At 42.2% G+C, this 22,165-nt stretch overlaps 1 protein-coding gene across 4 annotated transcripts in view; it reads right to left on the bottom strand.

Annotated features, from left to right (window-relative positions):
• The window catches only part of LOC127568408 (regulator of G-protein signaling 7), a 365,436-nt gene that overhangs the window by 82,943 nt on the left and 260,328 nt on the right, over positions 1–22,165 (bottom strand). For 2 of the 4 annotated variants that reach the window (XM_052012099.1, XM_052012100.1), the window contains one exon: positions 18,720–18,794. In XM_052012099.1, the coding sequence (XP_051868059.1) occupies positions 18,720–18,794 (75 nt within the window). The remainder of the gene's footprint in view (positions 1–18,719; positions 18,795–22,165) is intronic. The other 2 variants (XM_052012101.1, XM_052012102.1) reach the window with 1 other exon arrangement.

The following is a 22,165-nucleotide window of genomic DNA, read 5'->3' as shown; positions in this document are numbered from 1 at the left end:
CCTCCCAGTTCCAGCTAATGTATGACCTGGGAGAAAAGGCTTATACAAACTGTCACCACCTAATGTTGCTGGTGAGTGAAAAAGGTAAACACGGAACTTGCTTTATTATCCAGTACAAGTACTGCTCCAATGAAGCTCCCAGACTGATATTCTCTTGCAGGATAAAACAGTAAATGCTGGAAACACTCAGCAGTTCAGGCAGCATCTGTGGAAATAAAATCATGATTCTACATCCACAGATGCTGAATGTCCTGCTCAGTGCTTCCAGAATTTTCTGTCTTCATTTCAGATTTGCAGTGTCTGCAGTTTTTTAACCTTTCTTTCTTTTACATGGTTATATCTTAACAAGTTCTCAAATCAAAGCCCGTCCACACTTTTGAAATCAATACCAGTCAGTAATGTTTTCAAATGTACGGTATAATTATTACCTTGCCTTTGCTAATTGTTGCTGATGTTACACTATCAGTCAGCAATTGAGTCTTTCCTTTTGCTTCTACATTATCAGCAGGCACGGTAGTGTAGCGGTTAGTGTAATGTTATTACAGCGCAAGCGACCTGGGTTCAATTCTCGCCGCTGTCTGTAAGGAGTATGTACGTTCTCCCCGTGTCTGTGTGGGTTTCCTCCGGGTGCTCCGGTTTCCTCCCACATTCCAAAGACGTACGGGTTAGGAAGTTGTGGGCATGCTATGTTGGCGCCGGAAGCGTGGCGACACTTGCGGACTGCCCCCAGAACACTCTACGCAAAAGATGCACTTCACTGTGTGTTTCGATGTACATGTGACTAATAAAGATCATTATCATTATCATTTCCCTTTGGTGGTGCATTGCACTAGGTTTGACTTGACACAGGATTCCAGAAGCAATTCCCCAGCAGAATCCCGGCAAGACTGGGCCTTAATGTTTCACTTCATCGTGAGTTCAGCAATGAAGTACAGTGACATTAAACCTCCCAAATCTATCAGTAAGTTCAGAACTTTTGCAATTGACAGATGTGTGAAAGTTTGGAACTTACTATCATATAGAGGGCTAAATGCTTGCAGTTCTGTTGGAACTGCCAGCGTGTTCCAGCTCATTGCTTCGAGTCAATGACCTTTCATCAGAACAAGTTCTCCATTGTCATTACTCCAGCATCTACAGTTGGGATGCAGAGGAAGGAGGTGTGGGAGGGGAGAACAAAAGGGAAGGCCTGAATTGGGTGGATGGCAGGAGAGTCAGAATGAAAAAAGCAGTGACATTGCAAGGTGAAAGAAGATGGTAAAGGAAACAGTTTATTCAATATACCAGAAATGCCACAAATGCTGATTATCTGAAAAGTAATATGTCTGCTTTGAAGAGGAGAGATTGTTCCTTGAGCTTACAGTGGGCTTCTTTGGAAGAGCTGGATGAGAACTGGGACGTGAGTGTGGGAACTGGAGAGGGAGTGGAAGTGAGAGTGAGATTGAGATGTAAACTTCCAGTGAAGGACACTGAAAGCTCAGGATCATACCTGGAGACTGAATGGAAATAGATAGGTTTTTCAATATTAAAGAAATAAAGGGATATGGGGTTAGTGCAGGAAAATGACGCTGAGGTAAAACAATCAGCTACAATTTTATTGAATGACAGAGCAGGCAGGAGGAGCTGCAGGGGCTACTCCTGCTTCTACTTCCTGTCTTTCATGAAGAGGCTACCAAAACCGAGGATTCCTGTTCCTCTGGCTTATTTAAGACCTGGAGCACAACTGGAAGCCAAATAAACCTTTTGGAGAATCAACATAAAAAATACAACACAGAGGAGGTTTCTCGGTCCATTGTCCCTATGCTGCCTTATTTCAAACAGCTATCCAATTAATCCCACGTCCCTGCTCATTTCCCTCAGCTCTGCGGAGTATTTACGTAACTCCCTTTTGAAGGTTACTGCTTAATCTGCTTCTACCAGTCTATTGGGCAGTGCGTTCCAAATCATATTAACTCAATCCATAAAAAATATTTCTCTCATCTCAGCTCGGACTCTTCTGACATAATCTCTGGTTACCTATCTTTCTGTTATTGAAACAGTTTCTCACTTATCATGACATGTCATGATTCGGTAGGCTCTGTTAAATCTTCCTTTAACCACCTCCACTGTCAGAGGAACAACTCCAATCATTGTGGGGAGAGAACTCACCCTGACCTAGGAGAAAGGAATTAAATGATTTGCTTCTTTGTAGGTACAGGGATGGAATGTATCTTTCATCGATTTCTCATATTTCTCTATGACATATAAGGAAGCCACTTAGCCCATCAATTCGATGCCAGCTCTCAGACCAATCCCATCAGTCTCATTTCCCCACTAACCTCTTCTCTCTCACATTCCCATCGACTCCCTCCAATTCTCCTGACACTCACCCACACTAGGGCTAAATTGCAGTGGCCAATTATCCTATCACCTTTTGCTGGGCTTCTGCAAGATTTTTTTTGAAAGGGAAATGCGTCAACTCCATTCTGCAGGAGGAGGCAATCAGGAGTCTTGGGGAAGTGACTTGGGTTTTCACCCCATTCTCCACCACCCAACTTAAGGAGGGCAGTTACCAGATTTCTCTGTTGTAGCGGGCAGACACCAATGTCACAGAAAGGCTACAGCATGGAAGGAGGGAGCTCAGTCCACCAAAACCATGCAGGTTCTTTGCTGGAGTATTCAGCTAGTCCTACTCTGCTGTCCTCTCTCTATAGCCCTTTAGTTCTTTATTTCTACTTTAAAGTACTTATCCAGGGGCAGTGTCCTCCTGTTGACCCATTGCAAACTGTTTTGGGAACCTAAGTCACAAGTTGAGATCAGCTTCTGTGTAACTTAAAGGGGACATGCATATCCATGTCCAAAACCATGGGGTTCACCATATAGGGATGCTGGAATCTGGAGCAATACGCAAGAAGTGCTGGAGGAACTCAGCAGGTCAGGCAGCATCCATGGAGGGAAATAAACAGTCGATGTTTTGGGCTGAGACCCTTCATCGGGACTGGAAAGGAGGAGGGTAGAAGCCAGAATAAGAAGGTTGGGGGAGGGGGAGCAGCACACGCAGGCAGGGGATAGGTGAGTTCAGGTGATAGGCGAGTCCAGGTGAGAGGGAGAAGACAGTGGGTGGGGAGGGGGAGAAGATGTAAGAAGCTGAGAGGTGATAGGTAGAAGAAGCAAAGGGCTGAAGAAGAAGATTGGGTGACCGCTTCATCGAGCACCTTCGATCTGTCCGCCGCAACAGCCAGGACCTCCCGGTGGCCACCCACTTCAATTCCACATCCCCATACTGACACATCTATCCATGGCCTCCTCTACTGCCACATTGAGGCCAGATGCAGGTTGGAGGAACAACATTCCGCCTTGGGAGTCTTCAACCTTAACATCGATTTCTCTAACTTACAGTAACCCCAACTCTTCTTTTTCTCCCCCCCCCCAAACTCCTTTGTCTTCCCTTATTCCAGTGGCTCCCTTCCCCTGCCTTGATGACCTCCCCATCTCCTCTCCTCCCCCCCTCCATCCTTTATTCCATGGTCCACTGCCCTCTCCTACTGGATTCCTTCTTCTCTAGCGCATTGCCTCTTCTACCTATCACCTCTCAGCTTATTACATCATCCCCCTTCACCTGGACGCACTATCCTCCTGAACTCACCTATCCCCTGCCTGTGTGTGCTGCTCCCCCTCCCCCAACCTTCTTATTCTGGCTTCTGCCCTCCTCCTTTCCAGTCCTGATGAAGGGTCTCGGCCCGAAACATCGACTGTTTATTTCCCTCCATGTATGCTGCCTGACCTGCTGAGTTCCTCCAGCACTTTTTGTGTATTGGTTCACCATATGGATCTAGATAAAGGTGGAACCCCTTTATCTTCTCAACTTCTTACCGTGCATGCCTTTCAGGCTTCCCATCACTAGATGCCGGCCAATCTGATCTCCACCGAATTCCTACCACCTGATCAAGAACCTGACTCGTTCTCCATCTCAGTGCATTTGCGACCCTCTCCCAATGCCAGGACCCAATCCTTGAGGTCCCAATCCTCCCTCCGACTAAGGTTCCCTATCCCCAATGTGATCCCTGGCCTTATTCCTGTGACTTGAGTTCCTCCATTAGCTCTGCAATTTCAGTGTGCCTATCCCGCACACCTCTTACCAGTATGGCATCTAGCACAGATCCTGCCACATCAGATGCCATTTCCAGAACCAAAACAGCACTGGGAGCACCATGAAACATTCCCTGGATTTGAATTTTGCTCCCCAAATATTTTCAGTGACTGCTCTACTTTTGAATCTTGCATTTGAGCATGTATTTTCTAATTTAAATTAACATTCTGACCTTGCTCACCTACTTTTCCAGTGACCTGAAGCACAAAAGCAGGCGGACTATTTTAAAGGTTTGTACAAAGCTGGTTTACAATGTAGGAGTCTTTAAATCAATCAGACAAATGATGACCAATCTACAACGTACTTCATTTATAAAAGCAAATTAAGGAAGCCTTCTCCCCTTTGTAGCTTTTTTTCATGTATAACAATAAAACCAGATCTTAGAATATAAACATCAGAGTAACTGGCCCCCCAGCACTATCTCACCAGAGGACACTGTAATGCTGGCAGACGCCATATGATAGAAACACTCCTATATGCTTCTCCTACCATTATAGTGCCTGAAACGTACTGTAGAACTGTCCTTTCCTGAGATGAATTGCTTCATCCCCAATCGCAGCAAGGTCAAGCCACTGAGGAATGCAGGACTGATTTTTGATTGCGTTTATCTTGGCACATAACTTTCTTGACTGGAGAAAATGCTTAAATAAATGCTCTCTGAATGAAACTATTTGTCAGAAATAAGGATTTCTAAATTTATATCCAAGCTAGCTGTCAAATGGATAAAGCTGTTACTTGTGATTTATATTAAAGAAGATTTCTGATTTTATAAGAGGTACAGCAAGGTCATTCCACAGGTGCCACCAGTAATTTGATATGACTTCTTCTTTCAGAGCTCTTTGTGCAACAAGAGATGAAGATTTGTATTATTCTACAACACAGCAATCCCGGACCCAGTTCAGTCAAGAGGGAAGCCTACAGTGTAATCACAACGTATTGTTGCATCGGAGACGGTCTTGCTGACTTAAGAACATCAATTTGAAAAGGTTTCAACAACATTAATACCCATTTATCTATGTGCTTGCAGTCCAATCAAGATTATTATTCACAATATGATTGAAAGAATATAATTTTTCCACAAACATTTGATTTTCAATGGAACTAAAATTCCTGAAAATTATGAACTGCAAAATCTTGAAATCCTTAAGATAAACTTGGCTTGTGGTTGTAATTCTCCATCCCAGTCTGCTCTGAGCCCTCTGCCTTTGGCCTGTTCTAATGAAGCCCAATGCAGGCTCGGGGAAAATATCTCATCTTCTGATATGGCACAGTGCTGGCCTTATCTGAGGTAAAGGGCAAGGTCAAGCCACTGAGGAATGCAGGACTGATTTTTGATTGTGTTTATCTTGGTACATTTCCCTCTGGGCTGGAGAAAATTCTTAAATAAGTGCTCTCTGAATGAAATTATCCGTCAGAAAAAAAGTTTGAATTCAATAATTTTTGATAACCTGCCTTTCCAGTTTGTATCAAAACTACCTTTTTCCACATTTGAATATGCATTCATTTTAGAAGCAGGACCACTCAACCCCTCAAATTTATTTAACTGATTGGATTGCTCTGAGACCTGGCATAGACTTGAAGGGCTGAATAGCCTCCCTATATTGTCAAACAGAAATAGGAGAAATGGATGAAAATATATTCCTTCCCTGTACCTTCAAAGAAGCCAAATCATATATCCCTTTCTCCTAGGTTAGGGTGATAATTATTTAAATAGTGGCTGAGCTGATTTTAATCTCAACTCTGAATTCGGTCTATCTGTGGTAATCATTCACTTCCTGGATAATCAAGAATCAATGTATATCTGCCTTAAGCATATTCAAAGATTCTGCTTCTATCACTCTACTGAGGAATAGACTCATGAAATATATTGAGTCTACTGCGCCGGAAGAGTGGCGACACTTGCGGGCTGCCGCCAGCACTTTCTCAGTAACACAAAAAGATGCATTTCACTGTGTGTTTCGATGTACATGTGACTAATAAATAAGTATCTCAAAAAACATCTCATTTATTTCTTAAATAGATGACCCCCTTATTTTTTAAAACAGTGACCCCTAATTCTAGATTCTTCCACAAGAGGAAACAACTTCTCCATGTCCATCATGTTAAGACTCCTCAGGATTGTATTTTTCAATTAAGTCCCCTTCCACTCTTCAAAACTCCAAAAGGTACAGCTCTAGTCTGCCCAAATTTTCCTCATAAGACAACCTGCACATTTGAGGTACCAGTTTAGTAAGCTTTCACTGAACTGCTTCCTTAACTAAGGAGACTAATGCTGTAGATAGTACAGGCAGTCCCCAGATTAGGTAAGGATTCCATTCCTGAGAACTATCCATAAACTGATTTCTCCATAAGTCAGAAACTTCCATTTTCTATAGCTACCTATAATTGTATTGCTCTACATATACTTGCTATAGTTCTTTCATTTAATTGAATAAACACCTTAACACCCCCAGAATTAAACTAATGAAATATATACTGTATCCAGTCATTAATGAATACCATGAAACATTTTATTATTCTTATTACTAGCCTGAAAAATGCTTTAAAAATGCACAGGAGAATTTGTGTGAAGTTGGATTTCCATGAGTCAGGTCATTTGTAACCTGGGCAGTCTCTGTACTCCAAATGGCGTCTTACTAATGCAGTATAACCTGAAGCATAACCTATGGCAGCACGGTAGTGTAGCGGTTACCGTGATGCTATTACAGCGCCAGGGACCTGGGTTCAATTCTGTCGCTGTCTGTAAGGAGTTTGTACGCTCTCTTCGTGTGTCTGTGTGGGTTTCCTCCGGGTGCTCCGGTTTCCTCCCACATTCCAAAGATGTACGGGTTACGAGCTGTGGGCATGCTATGTGGCGCCCGGAAGTGTGGCGACATCTGTGGGCTTGCCCCCAGCACATTCTCAGTAACACAAAAAGGTGCATTTCACTGTGTGTTTCGATGTACATGTGACAAATAAATAAATATCTTATTTTATCTTAGTATAACCTCCTACTTTTGCATTCGATTCCCCTCGCAATAAATGCTAATTTTCTGCCTCTGTTAGTTTGCACACTAGCCTTTTGCAAATGACGCACAAGGACACCCAGATTCCTCTGCACCCCAGAGCTCTGCAATCTCTCACCACTAATCTAATAAGCATTGTCACTATTTTCCTGCCCAAATGGGCAAATTAATGCAAACAATACGTAGACAGGAAAATATACACACACACAGAAACACATGTGCACATACACGCATACTAACACATTTACACACAAACTCAGGCACCTCACACACACACATACATGCCCACATTCAAACATCTTCTGTACTACTTCAATGCACTCTGTACTAACCCAATGTAACTGCACTGTGTAATGAATTGATCTGTACAATCAGTATACAAGACAAGTTTTTCACTGTACCTCGGTACAAGTGACAATAATAAACCAATACCGATACTAATACCTTAGGTGGTTGGTCCTTCAGGATTGTGGATGACTGGCTTACATTCCAGGAGCAACAATACATATCGGATGAGGTTTATGTGGAATCCACAAGCCATGCCACAATTGGACTGGTATAGCCCGTGGATCCCACATTAACTCCAACAGATACCCATATTTGCTTCTGGAATAACTAAGACAATAAAAGGGCATTCATATCAAGTAGCATCTAGAGGCATCGGCAATGTCAGTGAAGGTTCACAATGACAGCAGAACTGAGAAGTAATAACCATCAGGAAAGCCTAATCAAGCTTAGATTCTTTTCTAATGGAATGAAAACTAGAGTTGCAGGGGGCTGGGATCCAGAGTGGCAGGGCAGCAAGTGGAGTGGCTGTGGGGAAAGTAGAGACAAGCAAAGACAGAAATCACAAGATCACAAGACAAGGGAGCAGAAGCAGGCCATTCGGCCCATCGAGTCTGCTCCAAGGAAAGGGAAATAGAAATGAGAAATGGGGAATGGGGGAAGAAGAAGAAGAAAAAAAAACTATTCTAATCCCAATTACCGGCCTTATCCCCATATCCCTTGATATCCTGACTATTTAGATATCTATCTATCTCCTCCTTGAACGCCCCCACTGATCTGGCTTCCACTGCTGTACGTGGCAAGGAGTTCCACAAATTCACCACCCTCTGGCTAAAGAAATTTTTCCTCATCTCTGTTTTGAAACTGTACCCTCTAATTCTAAGATTGTGCCCTCTGGTTCTGGACTCACCCACCAAGGGAAACAGCCTAGCCACATTTACTCTGTCCTTTCCTATCAATATTTTAAATGTCGCTATGAGGTCCCCTCTCATTCTTCTGTACTCCAGCGAGTACAGTCCAAGAGCCGACAAACGCTCCTCATACTTAAGCCCTTTCATTCCTGGAATCATCCTCGTAAAATCGATAGGTTGATTAGCATGGTGGGACTAATGTTCTGAGATACATCTATTTCAATGCGAGGAGTATTGTAGGTAAGTCAGATGAACTTAGAGCATGGATCAGCACATGGAATTATGATGTTGTAGCCATTAGTGAGACTTGGTTGCAGGAGGGGCAGGACTGGCAGCTCAATATTCCAGGGTTCCAATGTTTTAGATATGATAGAGGGGGAGGTATTAAAGGGGGAGGGGTGACATTACTCACCAGGAAAAATGTCACGGCAGTGCTCAGAGAGGACATACTGGAGGGCTTGTTTACTGAGGCAATATGGGTGGAAATGAGGAATAAGAAAGGGATGACCACGTTAATGGAACTATACTATAGACTTCCCAATAGTCAGTGGGATTTAGAGGAACAAATTTGTAGAGAGATTGCAGACAGTTGCAAGAAAAATAAGGTTGTGATAGTAGCTGATTTTAACTTTCCACATATTGACTGGGACTGCCATACTATACAGGGATTGGATGGGAGAGAGTTTGTCAAATGTGTTCAGGAAAGTTTCCTCAATCAATATGTAGAGGTCCCAACTAGAGAGAGCATGATATTGGATCTCCTCTTAGGGAATGAAACAGGAAGGTGACAGAAGAGTGCGTAGGGGAACACTTTGGATCTAGTGATCATAATTCCATTAGTTTCAAGATAATTATGGAGAAGGATAGGACTGGTCCTTGGGTTGAGGTTCCAAATTGGAGTAAGGCCAATTTTGATGGCATCAGAAGGGATCTGGCAGGTGTGGATTGGGATAGGCTGTTTTCTGGCAAAGAGCTGCTTGGTAAGTGGAAGGCTTTCAAAAGTGAAATACAGAGAGAACAGAATCTGTACGTTGCTGTTAGAATAAAAGGCAAGGCTAACAGGTTTAGGGAACCTTGATTATTGAGGGCTATTGAGGCCCTAGTAAAGAAAGAGGAGGTGCATATCAGGTAAAGGCAGTTAGGATCAAATGAGGCACTTGAGGAGTATAAAAAATGCAAGAGAACACAAGAGAGAAATCAGGAGGGCAAAAAGAGGACATGAGATTGCTCTGGCAGACAAGGTGAAAGAGAATCCTAAGGGCTACTATAGCTATATTAAGAGCAAAAGGACAGTAAGGAACAAAATTAGTCCTCTTGAAAATCAGCGTGGTCATCTATGCATGGAGCCAAAACAGATGGGGGAGATCTTAAATTTTTTTTTTGCATCTGTATTTACTCTAGAGACAGACTATAGAACTAAGGCAAAAGAGTAGTGAGGTCATGGACCGTATCCGGATTACGGAAGAGGAGGTGCTTGTTGTCTTGAGGCAAAGGTGGATAAATCCCCAGGGGCTGACAAGGTGTCTCCTCAGACCTTGTGGGATGCTAGTGCAGAAATTGCATGGGCCCTGGCAGAGATATTTAAAACGTCCCTAGCCACGGGTGAGGTGCCAGAGGCCTGGAGGATAGCTAATGTTGTTCTGTTGTTTAAGAAAAGCTCTAAGAATAAGCCAGGAAATTATAGGTCAGTAAGCCTCAAGTCAGTCATGGGTAAATTACTGGAAGGTATTCTGTGGGACAGGATATATAAGTATTTGGATTGACAGGGCTTGATTGGGGATAGTCAACATGGCTTTGTGTGTGGCAGGTCATGTCTAACCAATATCATAGAGTTTTTTGAAGAGCTTTACCAGGAAGGTGATCAAAGGAAGGACGTTGGACATTTGATAAGTTAAGATAAGATAAGATAAGATAAGATAAGATAAGATAAGATAAGATAAGATATCTTCATTAGTCACATATACATCGAAACATACAGTGAAATGCATCTTTTGTGTTGTGTTCTGGGGGCAGCCCACAAGTGTCGCCACACTTCTGGTGCCAACATAGCTTGCCTACGTGGACTTAAGCAAGGCCTTTGAGGACTTTATTCCCTGGAACACAGGAGAATGAGGGGAGATATTATAGAGGTATACAAAATAATGAGGGGTATAGATAGGGTGAATGCATGCAGGCTTTTCCCTGTCAGGTTGGATGAGACGTAGTTCTAGAGGACATAGGTTTAGTGTGAAGGGTGAAATATATAAGGGGAATCTGAGGAGGAACTTCTTCACTCAGAGGGTGGTGCGAGTGTGAAACAAGCTGCCAGCAGAAGTGGTAGATGCGGGGTTCAATTGTTAACATTTAAGAGAGGTTGGATAGGTACATGGATGGGAGGGGTTTGGAGGGATGTGGTCTGGGTACAGGTAGCTGGGACTAGGCACAAGATCAGGTCAGCATGGACTAGATGGGCCAAAGAGCCTGTTTCTGTGCTGCAGTACTCCATGACTCTCTGAAAAGAAAGACATGGGTTTACAAAATGCCTTTCACAATCTCAGAACTTTGCAAAACACTTATTTAATGAAACAGTTTGTGAAGTGTGATTACAGTTCAATGTAGGTATCAAGTAACACACAGCAAGGTCCCACACACAATGATGAGATAATGACAAAATAATCAAATTTAGTGATATTGGTTGAGATACAAATATTAGTCAGGAAGTAGAGGTACCTCCTGTTCTCTTCTCTTAAAAAAGTGCCAACGTATTATGCCATCTGAGGGAGTAGATGGAAGTTCATTTCATTTGAATGATGATCCCCTACTCATGTTCAATGTCTGTGGGATGTTATGTCACACCTAAATTTAGAGAAGATCCGTTGTTCAATTTCTGAATCTAATTTAGACTTTCAAACATTATGGGGATCTTTTTTGAACTATTTTTAAAACCTTTGATTTGGTGGCTAAAGTACAGATATTGGCTAATATTATTACGTTTAGGGTTTTTCTTTGTCCTTTTTTTACCAAACAGCTTCGGTCTGGGTAGTGGGTTTAGATTTTTTTAAATAAAATTATTCCAATTTAATTGTTATTAACTAATCATCATTTTTGTTTATCAATATGGGGTATTGTGACTTCAAGTATGACTTAACACAATGTATTTTGTAGTATTTTGTCTTTTTTTTATTCATGTGCGCTGTATTTTCCATGTGGAATCAATAAAAATATTGTAAAAAGAAAGAAAAAGAATGATGATGCTTCTTTGTACCAGAAGGATGTTTTTTTTCACCGTCTGTTACAATTTTTATGTATAATTTATATTCTGTGTTGTTGTCTGTACCTATGTGCCTGTGATGCTGCTGCAAGCAAGCTTTTCCTTGTACCTGTGCCTCACTGTAATTGTGCACATGACAATAAACTTGACTTGACTTGATGAAGCTGAGGAGGAGGGGCAGGGTGACAGTAAAGAGATCTTTAAAATTCTGAAGCACCACCCAATAAGGTGTGTCACATTACTTATCTTCTTTATGGTGTAGACACAGAAGGCACTCTCATGTGGGGGAAGCCAAAACTATGGGTTGTAAAAGCAGTATATCAAATAAGGAACAACACACAAAGGAGCTGGAGGAATTCAGTGAGTCAGGTAGCATCTATTGAGGGAAATGGACAGTCGACGTTTTGAGTTGACTGGAAAGAAAGAGGGGAACTAGTATAAAAAGGTGGGGGGAGGGGCGCAGCAAGTGCTGGCGGGTGATAGGTGGATCCAGGTGAGGGGGTGATAGGCAAATGAGGGAGGGGAGAGTGGGGATGATGTAAGAAGCTGGGAGGTGATAGGTGGAAGTGACAAAAGGCTGAAAGAGAAGGAATCTGACAGGATAGAACAGTGGACCACGGAATAAAGGCAAGGAGAGGAGAGGGATGGGAGGGAGGAATGGGTGGGTGATGGGCAGATGGAGAGGATGGGAGAGGGGAAAGAGAAAGGGTGATGGGGGCCAGTGGGATCAGAAAAAAATGGCAAGGGACAGAGGAGAGTGGTTACCAGAAGTGAGAGAAGTTGATGTTCATGCCATCAGGTTGGAGACTACTAAGGCAGAATATGAGGTGCTGTTCCTCTAATCTGCATCTAGCCTCGACTCAGCAGTGGAGAAGACCGTGGACAGGCACGTCGGTGTGGGAATGGGAAGTGGGATTAAAATGGCTGGTCACCGGGAGATTCCGGCTAGTATGGTGGACCAAGTGAGTGTGCTAGCTGAAGCGATCCCCCAATATGCTTTGGGTCTCACCGATTTAGAGGAGGCCGCACCGGGAGCACTGGATGCAATAAACAACACCGATGAATTCACATGTGAAGGACTGCCTCATCTGGAAGGGCTGTTTAAGGCCCTGAATGGTGGTGAGGGAGGAGGGGTAGGGGCAGGTGTAACACTTAGTGTGGTTGCAGGGATAAATGTCTGGAGGGAGATCGGTGGGGAGAGACAAGCGGTTAGACAGGTTTCTCTCGGAATGCTAGAGAAACCTCTTTAACCAGAGAATAATGCAGAACTTGCTACCATATGGAGGAGAAGAGATGGATAGAGATGTGCTTCTAAGGGAAATCATGCAAGAAATAGAAGAATATTATCATGTGGAGCATAGACACTGGCAGAGAACAGATGGTTAACTTCTGCCCTGTAAACTCTATGTAGTTTCTCTGTTCACTATTTCAGTGGTGTTAAAAATGTGTTTCAAATAGATAGATTAATCCTGCTGTTAATATATCAGATAGGAAAATTTGAGAGTTGGACCACTAATGACGCTGTTGTATTGTGTCTCTGGTCATGACTGTCTCGATACTTTATTGACCAATGTAAATAATTTCACTGAACCAAAGCTGACATAGTGATGAGATGTTCAACACTGATCCTGCATCCCTGCCCGTCATTTCTCCTTAAATCAGCATCAACACAGAAAGGCCTGTGTGAGTATTCACTTTACTAAGGTTTGGTTGTTATGTTTTTATACTCTTTTTCTTTTTCAATCTTTTTATTAGTTTCCAAATTAATATAGATTAATATATAACATCAATGTTTGTACATGTAATACAAACAGATCAGGATGATAATCATGGCATAGATAATCATAAAGAACAATAAAATATTAAAAAATTCTGTAGATCCAACGACCTCTTAGTAAATGAATATAATATAAAAGAAAGGAAAGAAAAAGATTTATCATATAAATAAAAAAAAGAAAGATAAAAAAAATCCCCAAATCAATAAGAAAAATTATAAACAATATATCAAACCAAACTAAACTAAACAGAAAGATTTCAAAAAAACAAACAAAATAAAGAAAAAAAAAGACTGTACTAAAATTTCTCAGTAGAAACAGAGCAATATCATGTCGTCAACTCCGTTCCTCTAAGTCGGAAAGTTATTGAAAGGGGATCTACATCAAGTGAAAATATTGAATAAATGGACTCCAAGTATCTTCAAATTTAAGCGAAGGATCAACAGTACCACTCCTAATTTTTTTCCAAGTTTAAACATGATAGTTTGAGAGAACCATTGAAAAGTAGTAGGGGGTATTGGATCCTTCCATTTAAGCAAAATGGATCGTTTGGCCATTAATGTAACAAAGGCAATCATATGGTTAGCGGAAGCAGATAAATGGCCAGACTCTATCCTTGGTAATCCAAAAATTGCAGTGATAGGGTGAGGTTGTAAATCAATCTTCAATACATTTGAAATAATGTTAAAAATGTCTTTCCAATATTTTTCCAGAAGAGGACAGGACCAAAGCATATGTGTCAAAGAAGCCACATTCGATTTACATCTGTCACATATAGGATTTATATGGTGATAAAAATGAGCTAGCTTATCTTTTGACATATGGGTCCTGTGAACTACCTTAAACTGTATCAAAGAGTGTCTGGCACACATTGAAGATGTATTGACTAGATGAAGAATTTTCTTCCAAGTCTCTGTAGGTAAATGTTTTTATACTCTACACTTCAAATAATTCAAAGTAGTTCACTGAATAAGCAACACTTTCTGAGCTGTTTGAAGGTTATAAGATACCATATAAATGAAAGTCTTGTTTTGACCAGATTATGTAAATTGTCAGAATACCTAAATTCCATCATATGTTGAACATTGCCTTTCATAAATTATACTGTCCATCATAATAAATACACGTTGAATTGAAATTTATAGACAGCATGAGTTTTAAATTCCTTAAAAATGAATGTCAAAAAATGTTTCAATTGAATGCCATTCCTCAAAGTCATAACCAAAAAATTCTGAAGCACGTTTTGTTCAAAGGGACAACATAATCATACTTGGTTTTCTGATTTCTTTTACATTTGTTTTGAATGGGATTCAGATCAATCTAAAGGTACCAAGTTCCTTGGTGTAATGGATTACATCTTATCACTATTTTTATTTAGTTGCTATTATTTGATGCTACTTTTCTGATACAGCATGGCAACAATAATTTAGTAACTAGTAGTGCTACATTAAATTCAGTACTTAAATAACCTGTTACTAAGGTAATGTATGTTACAAACAGAGACAATATGTTGATCAGCATTATTAGATCCCTGTGGCAACCAAGATTTTTCTTTGCTATACTTGCATTTATAAAATGCCTTATCAGTTTGCAGTGCACTTTAGACTACATTATTTTCTGAAGTACAGTGATTACTGCTCTGTGGGTGGATAAACATAGCATGAATCTACACCAAGAATATCCCATACCTACTCATGAGTTCACAAGCTAATTATTGGTAAAAATGAAACCTTTGAATAATGCCATAATGTTACTAATGTTCCACACCAGTTTTAAAAGCAGCTACAACAAAAATGCCCATGGGGATTTTGACTTAATGTCTCAAGTGAGGAAAAACATTGCATTTGTTCATCCCCTCAACAATCTTGCATTAGTGAAGAACCTTCAAAAGAGGTAAATGTCCCAAAGCACATCTACCAAAGAAGATTTTACATTGAGCTGTAGGGAGATATTAGGGAATGTGACTGAAAGTTTGATAAAGTGTCAGGAGAAAGGAGGGTCTGGAAGAAGGAAAGGGAGAAATTAGACCGTAAATCCAGAACTTAGAACTTGAGGGCATGGAATCCAATGGTGGAATGTCTAAATCCAGACCCTCAACTGGCTATAGCTGGTGGAGATTGCCAGCGAGGAGGAGATGATAACATCTCCTCCTCACTGACAATCAACATAGGTGCACCTCAAAGATGCATGCTTAGCCCACTGCTCTACTTTCTCTACACTCATGACTGTGTGACTAAGCACAGTTCAAACACAACCAATAAATTCGCAGATGACGCCATTGTTGTTGGTAAAATCTCAAATGGCAACGAGGAGGCATACAGGAATGAGATAGATCAGCTGGTTGAGTGGTGTCGCAACAACAACCTCACACTCCGTGTCAGCAAAACCAAGGAATTGAGTGTGGACTTCAGGAAGGGGAAGTCAGGAGAACATTCACTAGCCTTCATTGAGGATTCAGTGGTGGAAAGGGTGAGCAGCTTTAAGTTCCTGGGTGTCAACATCTCGGAGGATCTGTCCTGGTCCCAACACACTGATGCAGTCACATGGAAGGTACACAAGCAGCTGTACTTCGTTACGAGTTTGAGGAGATTTGGTATGTCACTAAAGACTCTTGCAAATTTCTACAGATATATGGTGGAAAGCATCTGACTGGTTGCATCGCTGCCTGTTATGGAGGCTCCAATGCACAGGATCACAAGAGACTGCAGATGATTGTAGACTCGGCCAGCTCCATCACGGGCACAACCCTCCCTACCATTGAGGACATCTTCAAGAGGTAGTGCCTCAAGAAGGCAGCATCTATTATTAAGAACCCTCACCATCCAGGACATGCCCTCTTCTCATTACTACCATCAGGGAGGAGATAAAGGAGCCTGATGACCCACACTCAACATTTCAAGAACAGCTTCTTCGCCTCCGTCAACAGATTTCTGAACAGTCCATAAACCATGAACACTACCTCATTATTCCTTTTTTTGCACTATTTATTTATTTTGTAATTTATAGTAATATTATGTCTTTGCACTATACTGCTACTGCAAAACAACAAATTTCACACCATATAAGACTGTGATAATAGACCTGATTCTGATTCTGAGTAATGGTTTGGAGGTTTGTAGGACAAATCTGCTACACGGGAATGTCAATTTTTAATATAAGCTTTAAAGTTGACTAGTGGCTCAATCACAAACCTTCTGATCCATGAAGAGAAAGGAGAGTGGCTAACACATAAAGTCAGAAATGTGAAGGCACATGATAGTGGGTATTGAGTGGGGTCAGGATTGCACTATTTTTCCCCTGTTCCAGCAGCCGTGTGGTTGTGCTGGGAGCTAATCAGAAGTGTAGCTAACGTTACCCAACTGCTCATTGGCTGAATGTCTACTTTAAGCAGGGGGAGACGGGAAACAATGGGGTGAGGAGTCAGGAAATAGATTCCCTCATTTCAATTTAAGGTTACCAGCACCTCTGAAAAAGGAAATGCACTATGTCTGGAGAAAAGAAGGATGTTTCAGAATGGTGGTAAGTGACTGCAGGGTCTCCAGAGATGAACCTGCACATTGTTGGAAATTCTGGCCCAGGAAGTTCGGCTCCCCCTGCAAAAATAAACCTCCATTCCTCATGGGGAAAGGATACTGAAAAATTTAAAACATAGACACATGGATCTCTTAGACAGACCCATGAATAATAGAGAAATGGAGGACTATGTGGGAGGGAAGGGTTCGATAGATATTAGAGCAAGATAAAATGTTGGCACAACATTGTGGACCGAAGGGCCTGTACTGCACTATAATGTTCTAATGTTCCAAAAAAAAATAGCTTATGACTGTAACTGCTAGGATTTCAAAAGATGTTTAATGATCTCACCAGAGTTATCAATGAAAGAATCCTACCTTCCACATTAATTACATTTGCACAGACACGACAAACAACATTGCCCTCTTCTTCAATTCTCTCGAAATCATTTCACCATAATTTCTGTCATCACACTCACAAACTCTGTACCCCCTTGTCTTACCCCCAAGGCAAGGGGGGCTTCACCTCCCACTGGTTCTCACCTTTCATACAATTTGGGTTAAAGGAGAATCAGAAGTGTGCAATAGACAACAAGAAGTGTCTCTTCAAACTTCAACCCATTTTTACAATTCTCCCTTCTATTTTATTCTATACACCATGCAGTGACAGCAGCCTTTCCCTTCCCCTGCTCTCTAATACGAAATAATAGCCTATTTTTCATTCCTGTCTTTTTAATTTTGGATATTAAATAGCAAGCCCCCTGCACATTGGAGGATCAGGGGTGCAGCAACAAAATATCAGTCACAGTCAACACTGACAGAGGCTCCTTGAGCTTCACGTCACTGGTGTACTATGGTTCAAAGCAGGGCCATAGAGGTCACCCAGGAAAGAGCTAGAGATGGCAGTGGAAGGGTCCCTGATGTTCTCCCTCAGTGACAGCATGTCTTCAGCCCCACTGCTGGTTGTCAGTGACTTTTCAGTTTCATGTCACTGAGCCCATGCTGAGATGCTGCAGTCTCTGGCCAGAGGCCAGAATTCTGGAATCCCAGCTATACGGTCGCTCGACACAGCCATGGAGGGCTAAGCAGCATTTCCAGTACCCGATGTGGACCCAATTGGGAAACAAATAAACATTTCTATCGAAGTCAATGGAACTGAAGTTCAGGAGCAAAATATTACACAGAACTATGGCTGCAGATGAAATGTTACCCCAGTATTTCAATTACCCCTGTCCAAATTTTTATCAGGTGTTGTAAGTCACACCTGTTGGGAATATCCCCACTGAGAAACCCAGAGACTTGCTGGCTTGAATGGAATAAAGACAGAGCAGAGAAAGGCACAGATGAATAAATAAGACAGGCAGCTATTAGTTGCAAACTAGCTGGACATTTTGATATCCATAACACCCTAATGGCAAAGATGCCAGGTGCAGGAGCACATGATGTGTGCAACTCACAGCATTGGAGGTAATAGCAGGTCTGTAATGTGGACAAAACCAAATGTTCTTGTGTCCTATGCTGCCCTTTCAATGGGGAAAGTGAAGTATGTGCTCCACTTGGCAATGAGAATTGGTTGGCTCCCTGATAGAATACTGCACAGTAAGCTGCAAGACATTGCGGGTATCACCTGCAGTAACCCCTGGGGTAAAGACCAAGGACATAATGACCAGGAAGGCATTGTGCCCTCTGGCCTGGATCAGGGCTCCAGTGGTGTCTGCACCAGCTAACACAACTAAGTGAAATTTCATATTATATGGAGATCTGTAAAATAATCCAGCTTCAAATGATTTAAATTACTTCATGCTTTTGTGAAATAAACGTTTTGCTCTACTTATCAGATTGTGCATAGATTTACCAGCTTGAATCTCAGTAATTGTACCTTGGTCTTCAATGTTCAGATTCTTCAATAGCCACTGGACAATATCTGCACCTGTCAAAACAAAACAGAAAAGAATGCTTGAATTAATGTTAACTAACTCAATCATGCCAATGGATTTCATATGGGAATATGACACAGAGTCACGCAGCAACTGTCTGCCTTGTATTTTTCAGCTTTGGTACATTAAAATATGATGTCCAAGCCAGATACTGTTTTTGTTAATTTTTCATCACCTGAAACATGACAAATGGTCAGAACACTTCTGTGTGGGTCTGACTTTGGGAATATAGTCTTTGGTTAAAGGGTCAGCCAGGAGAAATACCATTATGCAGGAAGTATAAATCTTTTGAACTCTTTATCTTTGAAGGCCATGGATGCTTAGTCATTGAATGTATTCAAGGCGGAGGTTGATAGGTGTTTGATCACTGTAATGAATCAAAGGGTATGAAGATTGGAAAGGAAAATGGATCTCAGAAACAGCAAGAACCATGATCGGGCTGACTGGCAGAGCCTACTCTGCCTTACCCCATTCTGGCTTGCTTTTCATATGTCTGCTGTTTGACCTCACAAAGATGGCCATTACTAGTCAAAAGAGAAAAGTTCAGGCACACAGATGTAAGGAACTAAATCTATTCTATATTTTAATACTATTTTTTAATCTTTTGATTTTTTTTAATACTTATAGAGTGAGATAGCGTGGAAACAGGCCCTTCTGCCCAACTTGTCCATGCCAACCAAGGTGCCTTCCTGAGCTAGTCCCATTTGCCTGCATTTGGCCCATATCCCTCAAAACCTTTCCATGTACCTGTCCAAGTGTTTTTTAAACATTGTATTGGGCTGGCACGGTAGTGCAGGGGTTAGCACAAAGTTATTACAGCCCCAGCGACCCAGGTTCAATTCCGGCTGCTGTCTGTAAGGAGTTTGTACGCTCTCCCCGTGTCTGTGTGGGTTTCCTCCGAGTACTCTGGTTTCCTCCCACATTCCAAGGGCGTACGGGTTAGGAAGTTGTGGGCATGCTATGTTGGCACTGGAAGTGTGGCAACACTTGTGGGCTGCCCCGCAGAACACTCTATGCAAAAGATGTATTTCACTGTATGTTTTGATGTACATGTGACTAATAATGAAATCTTATCTTATCTTGATTGTACTTGCCTCTACCACTTCCTCTGGCAGCTTGCTCCATATACCCACCACCTTCTGCATGAAAACCTGCCCCTCAGGTCCCCTTTAAATCTTTCCCATCTCACCTTAAACCTATTCCCTCTAGTTTTAGACCCCCCTACCCTGGGAAAAAGTCTGTGACCATTCACCTTATCTATTCCTTTCATGATTTTATAAACCTCTATAAGATCATCCCTCAGCCTCCTTTGCTCCAGGAAAAACAGACACAGCCTCTCCTTAGAACTCAAGCCCTCCAGTCCCAGCAACATCCTTGATATCTTTCCTGCCCCCTCTCAAGTTTAATCACATTCTTCCTATAACGTAGCGACCAACACTCCATACAGTACTCCAAAAGCAGTCTAACCAACATTTTGTACAGCTGGGACATGACGGCCCATTTCTTGTACTCTGCCCTGACCGAGGAAGGAAGGTGTGCTATATGCCATCCTCAGCACTTTATCTACCTGTTTTGCCACTTTCAGGGAAATAGGCACATATACCCCTGGGTCTCTGTTCTACAACATTCCCCGGGGCCCTGCCATTTACTGTGTATGTTCCTGCCCTGGTTTAACTTCCCAAAATGCATCAGTTTACACTTGTCTGAGTTAAATTCCACCTGCCATTTCTTTGCCCGTGTTCCCAGTTGATCGAGATCCTGTTTAACCTGCTTCACTATCCATTATACCACCAATTTTGATGTCATCTTCAGACTTACTAATCATGCCACCTACATTCTCAAGCAAATCGTTAATATATATGACAAACAACAGTGGACCCAGAACTCATCCCTGTGGCACACCACTGGTCCCAGGCCTCCAATCTGAAAAACAATCCTCCACTATCACTCTCTTCCTCCTACCACCAAGTCAATTTTGTTTCCAATTTGCTTGCTCACACTAGATATCATGTGATCTAACTTTTGGGACCAGCCTACCATGTGGGATCTTATTAAAGGCCTTGCTGAAGTCCATGTAGACAGCATCAACCACCCTGCCCTCATCAATCCTCTTGGTCACCTCTTCAAAAAACAATCAAATTAGCGAGATGCGATTTCCCATGCACAAAGCCATACTAACTATACCTGATCAGTCCTTGTCTTTCCAAATGCAGATAGATCCTGTCTTTCAGGATCCCCTTCAGTAATTTTCCCACCACTGGTGTTAGGCTCACCGGCCTGTAGTTCCATGGCTTGTAGTGAAGCCGTTCTTAAATAAAGGCACAACATTAGCCACTCTCCAGTCTTCTGGTACCACACCCACAGCTAACAAAGATACAAAGATCTCTGCCAGGACCCCAGTAATTTCTTCCTTTGCTTCCCACAACATCCTAGGATCCACTCGGTTAGGCCCCGGGGATTTATTCACCTTTATGCACTTCAAGACCATCAATTCATCCTCTTTCCCAATTTCTCGATCTCCCTGCATATTTGCTCCTCTAATGTCCTCTGACTATTGGGGGATCTATAGTACAATTCCATCAAAGTGATTACTCCTTATTTCTAAATTCTACCCATATAGCCTCACTGGGTGTTCCTCCAGGAATATCCTATCTAAAGCGATCTCCCTCGCTCCCTGTCCTGCTCCTGCCTGTCCTGCCTTCTGGACTTGGTCACTTTAACTTCTGTATTTCCTTCACCTTTGTCTTCAGCTATACTTCTACTCTGGCAGACTAAATTAAACTCCCGAATAACTCTAGCAAATCTCCCCACCAAGATATTGGTCCCCTCCAGTTCAAATCCAACTGGTCCCTCTTGTACAGGTCACCTCTGCCCCAGAAGAGATCACAATGGTCCAAGAACCTGAATCTTTCCCTCCTGCACCAGAAATTCAGCCACACATTCATTTGCCCAATTCTCCTGTTCTTATCCTGACCAACGCGTGGTACTGGGTGTAATCCTGAAGTTACAACCCTTGAAGTCCTGCTTTTTAACCTTCTGCCTAACTCCCTGTATTCACCCAGCAGGATGTCATCCTTTTGCTACCTATGTTGCCAGTACCAATGTGTATGATGCCATCTGGCTGATCACCTCCCCCTTGAGAATGTTCTGCAACCATTTGGAGATAAGATATCTTTACTAGTCACATGTACATCGAAATACACAGTGAAATGCATCTTTTGCATAGAGTGTTCTGGGGGCAGCCCCCAAGTGCCGCCACACTTCCAGCGCCAATATAGCATGCCCACAATTTCCGAACCCGTACGTCTTTGGAACGAGGGAGGAAACCGGAGCACCCGGAGGAAACCCACGCAGACGCGGGGAG

The sequence above is a fragment of the Pristis pectinata genome, chromosome 3, assembly GCF_009764475.1.
Source record: "Pristis pectinata isolate sPriPec2 chromosome 3, sPriPec2.1.pri, whole genome shotgun sequence".
In the NCBI taxonomy this organism is placed as follows: Eukaryota; Metazoa; Chordata; class Chondrichthyes; order Rhinopristiformes; family Pristidae; genus Pristis; species Pristis pectinata.
Note: the sequence above shows the minus strand (reverse complement) of the source record. Positions and strands in the feature narration are given on the sequence as shown.